General features: G+C 27.2%; 2 protein-coding genes across 2 annotated transcripts; one reads left to right on the top strand and one right to left on the bottom strand.

Moving 5' to 3' along the window:
* Window positions 1-297: 297 nt before the first annotated feature.
* On the top strand, window positions 298-4,482 carry OCT59_016899 (uncharacterized protein). The gene is made up of 4 exons (XM_066145995.1): window positions 298-1,846; window positions 1,952-2,073; window positions 2,149-2,365; window positions 2,622-4,482. Exons 1-4 carry the CDS (start codon window positions 786-788, stop codon window positions 4,000-4,002), a joined length of 2,781 nt encoding a protein of 926 aa, XP_066003726.1. The 5' UTR covers window positions 298-785; the 3' UTR covers window positions 4,003-4,482.
* Window positions 4,483-6,016: 1,534 nt separating this feature from the next.
* Window positions 6,017-7,130, bottom strand: OCT59_016898 (uncharacterized protein). Its single transcript, XM_025327056.2, has 2 exons — window positions 6,563-7,130; window positions 6,017-6,464 (listed from the first exon to the last, which is right to left on the bottom strand). The coding sequence occupies exons 1-2, from the start codon at window positions 6,728-6,730 to the stop codon at window positions 6,084-6,086; spliced, it is 549 nt and encodes a 182-aa protein (XP_025173120.1). The 5' UTR covers window positions 6,731-7,130; the 3' UTR covers window positions 6,017-6,083.
* Window positions 7,131-8,424: the final 1,294 nt, after the last annotated feature.

Below are 8,424 nucleotides of genomic sequence, written 5' to 3'. Positions count from 1 at the left end.
GCGAAAATACTATTTTACAATAATATCACCTGATGTGCAGCAGATCTATTGTCACAACTGATATCTTGATTTGTAATACTACATTTGTAAACATGTATCACAATTATGTACCACTTTTCTTTACCGAAAAAAAAACGGATCCTCGGCATCTACTTAAACCGATTTCCGTCTAAATTTTATATAAATATCCCCCTCCACAGCGTCGGTATCCTTTTCTCCGTATCCGTCCCCCCGCTTTCAATCGAACACGCATCTCTTAAAAAAAAAAAAGAGGTTTTTATTCATTACTGCGGTGTATTGGTTTTTCAATATAATAAACAGTTACCCAAAATTTTTTTTTAAAAAAAATATTTTTAGTTTTTTTTTTTTTCAAAACTCTATATTTATCTTATTTACCTTTCCAGTAACCATTTTATTTTTTTATTTCCCTTTTTTTCTTCTTCCTTTTTCTTCTATTATTTGACAAAGTAAGAATTATTATATTATTAACTAGTATTTTGGGATTTTTATTTTTTTTTTATTTTTTTTTTTTAAATAAAAAAAAAATTTTTTTTTGAGCGTGATATAATTTTTTTTTCGTAATCAAATATTTTCAATCAGATAACCATTTATAAGGCGATTTAAATAAAAAAAAAAATTTTTTTAGATATTTTTTTTTCCTTTCAAAGAACAATATATTAACAACATTTCATATAAATTTCTTTTCTTTCTTTTTTTTTTAAAAAAAAAAAAAAAAGGCGCGCAAATCTTTTTTAAAAAACAAAGAGACTTTGATTTAATTAAACATGGATCATCCACCTACCTTTACATCTATTAACGTGAGTTCACTTATTAATAACCCTCCCGCGAGTGAGGCTGAAACTCCACCTATTAAAAGAAAACGTTTGACTCAAGCATGTGACGCGTGTCGTAAGAAAAAAGTGAAGTGTAGTGGTGAAAAACCAACTTGTAATAATTGTGCCCGACTTGGTGTAAATTGTACATACCTTCCTAGTACGCGTAAGAGAGGTCCAAGAGTTGGTTTGGTGGAAAGTTTGGAAAAACGTCTTCAACAAATGGAAAAACTTTTACAACCCCTTAAGGAACAAGGTCTTGTGGATGATAGTGAGATTGATGATAAGCCTATTGGTGGTTATTCCTCTTCTAAAAAACCACGATTAAGTTCTGATGATGTTTCTTTCTCTGCTCAGAATAATTCTTCCAATTATAATAATAATAATAACAACAATAATAATAACAAATCCGCATTTACTCCAACTACTAATTCTCAAAATGTTAATCAATTTCAACAAACCTTTGGAAATTACAATAATTCAAATCAACAATCTCGACCATCTTATCAACAAAATGAATTCAACATATATTCTCAGCAAAAGAGTGAACCACAAATTAATCAATTACAAATGCCAAGTGATCAAATACAAAAAGTAATGGAACATCATGATAACTCTCAAAAAAGTGAAAATGATTCAGCTGGTTCGGGAAAGGAGGATGATGAACTTATCTATTTTGGAAAGACTTCTTTGTTAAAACCTGGATTTCGTCATACTTCAGAGATTATGTGTAAGAATGCTGTTCCTCCTGAATCTCCAACAATTTCTGAAGGATCATCCCAATCCGGTATTAATTCGGGTGATACTACTCCAATTCTTAATTCCCCGATTCCGAGAATTATCATAGCTAGTGATCATATACCAATAGAGATTATTGAACATCTCGCTTCTTGTTTTTTCCGTTACATTGATATTCAACTTTCTATATTCCATGAAGCTACTTTTATGAGACAATTAAGACAAAATAAAGTATCAGCCTTTTTAGTATATGCCATGTGCGCAGTAAGTTCTAGGTAAAGAGTATTAACATAATTATATAATTATATATATATATATATAAATTTATATTTATATTTTTAAATACATATAACTTATTTATCTCTCTACTTTTTTTTTAGGTATGCTACTCATCCAGCTATTGTTCGTAAACCTCCTTATACGGCAGGTGAACAATTTGCGAATGTGGCGACCAAGATGATATTGCAATCTTTCGATTATCCTTCCGTTGAATATGTTCAAGGTTTAATATCTTTTTGACCCTTGTAACAAACACTTGATTTTGGCTATCTTCTGATTCTACCTTTATTATTTTTAGCGTTTATTTTATTGACCCTCCACAATTTTGGTACCTGCAAAGGGCCAAGAGCTTGGATGTACATTGGAATGGCCATAAGAATGGCACAAGAAATAGGCCTTCATAAGATAGACGAAACAGCTTCTGGTGCTCAGCCTGTAAAGCTTAAATCAGAAGCAACCTTTATACAAAAAGAAACTAAAAGGCGTATCTTTTGGGCGTGTTTCCTGCTTGATAGGTAATAAAATTTCTTATATCGTTGCGATCGTTGCGAGCAAAACTTTTTTTTTCCAAATCTTACATTATAAGTCCGAAACTCCCCCGAAAATCCCGAAACCCTAATTCGGAAATACTTTTGTAGATCAGATTGGACGAAAATTAGTTTTTTTCCGCAACACTAACTTTTTATATAGTATATATAGTTGAAAAAATTTTTTTCTTTTATTTATATATTATTATTATTTTTTTTTTGTGTCGTTATTGTTTATTATTAGATACTCTGCGTGCGCACTTGGCAGACCTACATTGATAGATGAAGATGATTGTGATGTGAGATTGCCTTGTAATGAAGCCATCTGGAATTATGATCATCCTTTTTCAAAATCATTGATCGAAGGATATTTTAATGAAGTTCACGTCAAGCGAGATTCACGTATAAATCTTACAAATAATGGATTATGTGCTTGTTTTATTAGCGTAGCTGCCTTACTTGGAAGAGTTACCCAGTTCGTAAATCGATCCAAACCAGCCAATTCATTACCACCTTGGGATCCACAATCTCAATTTTCCATATTGGCAAATGAATTAGATATGTGGTATAATTCATTGTCTCCTCATTACACTTACTCAAAAGAAAGACTTCAGAAATTAATGACAAATGGTACCGGAGTCATCTTTTCTTCATTACATTTACTATTCAATGCAACTGTAATTGTTCTGAATCGACCAAATATCGCAATTTTGCAAAATAATGAGGTTGGGGAACCACATCTAGAGTTCATGCGTGCATCAGCGGAACGTTGCAGCGCCGCAGCAAAAGTAGTAGTTGCAATAGCTTCAGATATTCTTCAAAATGGTTGTCAATGTTTTAGCCCTTATACTGTATACCCTATATTCGTATCCACCACAATTCTCATTAATGATACTTATAGTTCAAAAATTTCGGTTGCTGAAGAAGCTAAAATGAATTTATCAACAGTTGAAAAATATTTGACAACAATGGGACCTTATTGGGCGATGGGTAATAAATTCTTGTGCATGATTAATGAAATGCGAAAAATGAGAGCTGAACAAGAAGAGAAAAATAATAATATTTTTAATAATAATTTGAACCCGGAACAAATGAATGATATCACCTTAAGTACGGATGCAGGACTTTTAGCATACTGGAATCGTACCAATAACGCAGCAGCTACTGGGACTAATAATAATAATAATTTGGGGGATATTTCATCTATTATATTACCTGAAGAATTCGCTTCACCACGTTGGTTGGGAAGCATTAACGAACCATCTGTTCCAAATGACACGTTTTCTAGTTTCCTTCGTTCTACTGGACCCTTTACTCCAAGAACATTATCACGTATTTTAAAAACAAAACCTGGGGAAAATTCAACAGATAATGATTATTTTACTCAAGATACAGCAGTAGCTTTCAATAATTTTCCACCACCTGTTTATGAAGGATACCCAATGATAGATTTGCCATTATTACAAAATTTCGATTGGAACATGTCAGAAAGAGATTTTATATTAAATCGTCCACTTAAACATTGGAGTTCGATTAATGGTTCAACAAATGATGATTCTACAAATGATACTAGGTCCATGTCTACTACAACTGTTTCCAGTAACACTCCAAATGGTTCTGCTTGAGTATATATATATATAACAGGGATTGATTTTATATATGCTAATTAATCTCTCTATCATGTCCCCAAAAAAAATTTCAAGCTTACCATCTTTTACCAACCTTAATAGGTCAACGCAATAATAGTTCATTCATTATTATACGGTAAGGGTAAGATGTTTTAAAAATATTAGATTTTCTTCTTTTTTTTTTTTGTAATATAGGATTTTTTTAGAAATGTATGAATATATAAGAAAAAAAATGTAATATAGCTTTTTTTTTTTAAAAAAAAAAAAAAAATTAATAATAAGTATCAAATTTTGGTATGAAAATTAAAATTTTTTTTAAAAAAAAAATATAATAATTTTTTTCGCTTTTTTTTTCTTTTAGTAAAAAAAAAAGTAATTTATGCGTTCAAAAGGAGAGATACATATGAAAAAAAAAACAAAATAAATTTGTATGATATGACTTTCTTTGAACAAAACTTACTTGAGAAAAAAAGAAAATAATCGTAAACAAATTTCATCATTAACTTTTTTTGAAATCTTTTTTTTTTTATTTCTATTTAAAAAAAAAAAAATACTTTTTTTATAACATTGCTAAAAATAGTACGCGTTCTACAAAATAACATTAAGATTCAAAAAAAACCCTTTCGCTTTTTTTTTTAAAATCCAGAGTTTTGATTTTTTAACATTTCCAGACTTCCCCGACTTCATTATACTATCATTATTTCTTATTATTTCTGTCGTGCAAAAAATCGGACTCACATTACACATCTATATAAGTTCTATTTTTAAACTATATAATTATAACATATTATAACTATATTTATATGTAATATATATATATATGTATATATATAAAATATCAAATATCAAAAAAATTAAATACTGTGTCTTTAAAAAAGAAAATGGCATTTTGATCTACATATTATTTGTTTATTTCCTTTACAAGAAAATTTTTTACTCGATTCTAAAAAGTAACTTAATTTTTTTTTAAACATTTTTTTTTTATAGATCTTTTACTTTATCGGAGTTCGATTTTCTGACGATTACAAGTAATGATGAGATAATATGATATAATATGATTACAAAAGTTAAAAATATTATATATGTTTCTCGATTAATTAAACAAAAAAAGACAAAAAGGGGTATGCAGATCTAAAAAGAAAATAGCAAATTTAGTAAATTTCAATCATTAGTGTTAGACATATGTTTGCGTTACACGAAAAAAGACCTACAACAAAAAAAATTTTTTTTTTTTTTTACGACGAAGACACGCAGCAATGAATTCCCTGGAATTACGATAAGTGATTTTTTCTTTAAGCAATGTTTTTTTATAATTATTATTTTATTTTTTATAATTATTTTTCATAATTATAATAATTATTTTTTAATAGCTATTTTTCATAATAATTATTTATTATAATAATTATTTTTTATAATAGTTATTTTTATATAAGTTATTTTTTATAATAATTATTTATAACATTTAAATTATTTTTTTTATAATATAATATATTTATTTTTTTATAATTTTATTTTTAGAATTTTTTAGAAAAAAAATAAATTTCTTCTGATCTGTATTATTTATATGGAAAAAGTACGATAATCATGATGCTTTAGTACTACGATAATATGGTTGTTTAAAATTGTATGAAATTTCCATATTCATTAAGTTCATCTTCAAGGTTAGGGAAAAGTTTCATTCGTTTATTATCTTTGTCATTTTTTACATTTGTTAAAAGATTAATTCATTTTAAACGATATCAGATATAGAAATTTCGCTCATTCTCATGTAACAAATCAAAATCCATCGAGTTTTTAAACACGCACGTCTTGACTCCAGGGTTTCCGTCAGAAATGTTTTCTAGCGAAAAAAAAAAAATTTTTATTTATATGATTATCGTAAATAATGCGTCCCGGTAAGGGGTCGGTAAGTTCAACTCATTTTAATATTGATATTTTAACATTTTATCGTTATTAGCACGCACTCGAGAAAAAGTGTATTGTACGTTTCAACACATTTTATTTTTTTTTTAAAAAAAAATAATCTTTGAAATGATAAAAATGATAAAAATGATAACAATGACAAAATCTCAATAATCTCAATAATCCCAAATTCCAATTCCAGTTTTTTTCAAGATAATATCACGATTAAGATAATTTGTAATTGTAATACTACTAGTATTAATTGATTCTACAAATGTAATTTTCAAATCTGGAAAATGTGATTTAAAATAATTTCTAATATCATTACCAAACACTGAAATAATAGATTTCCCATTAAAACGAAATTGATTAAATTCATAATAACGACCATCTTGAATATTATTATTATGAAATACGATATCAATTGGTTCACCTATCAATTTTGCATTATTTTCATAAATCTTAATTTCGATCTTGTTAATAAAATCACGTAAAATTTTTCCTCCAGAATCATATGACTCATTCACACAATCATCACTTACGGTTTTCGTTAATTTCTAACGTATATAAAAAAGTTTTTATTAACAGTTAATCGTAACGTAAAAAATAAAATTTTATTATTCCTTTAAAAAATTTAAAAAATTTTGATAATTACCGTATGATTCGTATGATTTGGAGTTTGCCATGAACAAGATTGTATAGATCGAATAATAATAGGTTTATAAATAATTTGACTTGACTTTATTAATAATGTAGATTGATTTTTGGTGATAGAGAAATTCTTTGAATAAGATAGAGTACGGTTTAATAATATTTGAGCCATATTTCGAACTTAAGTACTCGATCTTAATAGTATCAAAATATATTTGCTTATATATGAAAAAATTTTTTTTTTTGTTTCAATTTCAAATGTTGTACGATGACATAAAGAGTTAAAGTACTATAGAAATTAGAAAAAAATGTATGCGTCATATCAGATATAGAAACATGATGATATGACCATGGTATTTTGGATATATCAATATACTTCAATATACTCAATATACTTGTATTCGATCTCACCTCCACCATATATTGAGCATATTATAACATCTATTGATCATATACCTCATATGCTCTTAAACCACTTTGTTTATGAATGATTCACCGTATGTACACTACGTATGGTACAGTATATCGTTAATTTACTGCATATAATTGTGATTTGTGAACATCTTACATTGAGTGACAATGTTACTGTGTGATTCGCTAAAAATATTCATAAACGTACTGTGCATGTATTAATTGTTGTTAAATAATAATTTCTAAATTTCGGAATATTTCAAAGTATTATCCCGATTTAACATATTATGCCGAACGTTGAAGTATATTCTATTGGTACTAAAAAAAATGTTGGAGTATATTCTACGTTAGATGAAAATCTATGAATATTCAAAATAAATACTTTTTTAAGTTCTCATCATATATTCTCATAAATTATAATTACAATCTTTTATTTATAAATCTCATCACAAAAATCCTGTAATTTTTGTATGATCGTAACGGAACACAGAATATTACATGTATTCAGATACGTCAAATTACTTTTATACTATGATTTGATCGTTTTCAAAATTCAAAAGTTATTAACCAATCACATTAAATATTTCGGTAATAAAGTGCTTTACAGTACTTACGGTATAGTTATCTAGCCGAAGATTTTGAAAATTTCGAGTTTGATTTACCGAATTACATTGGTTTTGTCTTTAACACCATCGTCTGACGTCTGGAAGTCTAACACCATCGTCTGGAAGTTTAACACCATCGTCTTACAACCCGTCTTACAACTTTCGGACCAAAACAATTACTCGATATATAAAACTTTATATGGTGAAAAGTTAATTTTAGTGTAAAATTCTTTAGTCATGCATTTTAACAAAATTTACAAAATCAAATATTTTATTATTAATATTGTATTACATATCAAAAATATCAAAAAAAAAATTTTTCTCATATGGACATAATTATTCATGAAAATAATTATATTGAATATGGTCAAAAATTATAAATCATTAAATAATTTAGAATAATCATAATAATTTCCTTTTTCATGTGCATACATACATACAGTACATGCATAAAAATTACCTTTTAAACCTTAATTATTTTCTTTATTATTAAATTCTTTGTATGGTTAATAAACCTGGTTTTTCTTTAGTAATTTATAATTTTTTATTAATAATATTTAATAAATATTTAACCTTTTGAGAACTAGAGGAAAGACCATGTTCTTTCATTACTTTGTAAGAGATTTTTAATTTTTAGAATTTATTGTATCTTCATAATCTTTGTTCTCCAAATACGGCATCAATCTCATCCGTGCGCGCCCCTTCTTTTTGTCCTTTTATTTAATAAGAAAAAATAAGCAAGAAAAGGTTAAAAGAAAAATAAGTAAGAAAAAGGGGGAAAAGGGCACGGCAATTAAGTATCCATCCATCCTAAACAAATTGTTCAATAAAACTAATTCCACTTTTAGAA

This window comes from Rhizophagus irregularis, chromosome 25 (assembly GCF_026210795.1).
Source record: "Rhizophagus irregularis chromosome 25, complete sequence".
NCBI classification, from domain to species: Eukaryota; Fungi; Glomeromycota; class Glomeromycetes; order Glomerales; family Glomeraceae; genus Rhizophagus; species Rhizophagus irregularis.
This window is presented reverse-complemented; position numbering and strand designations above follow the sequence as displayed.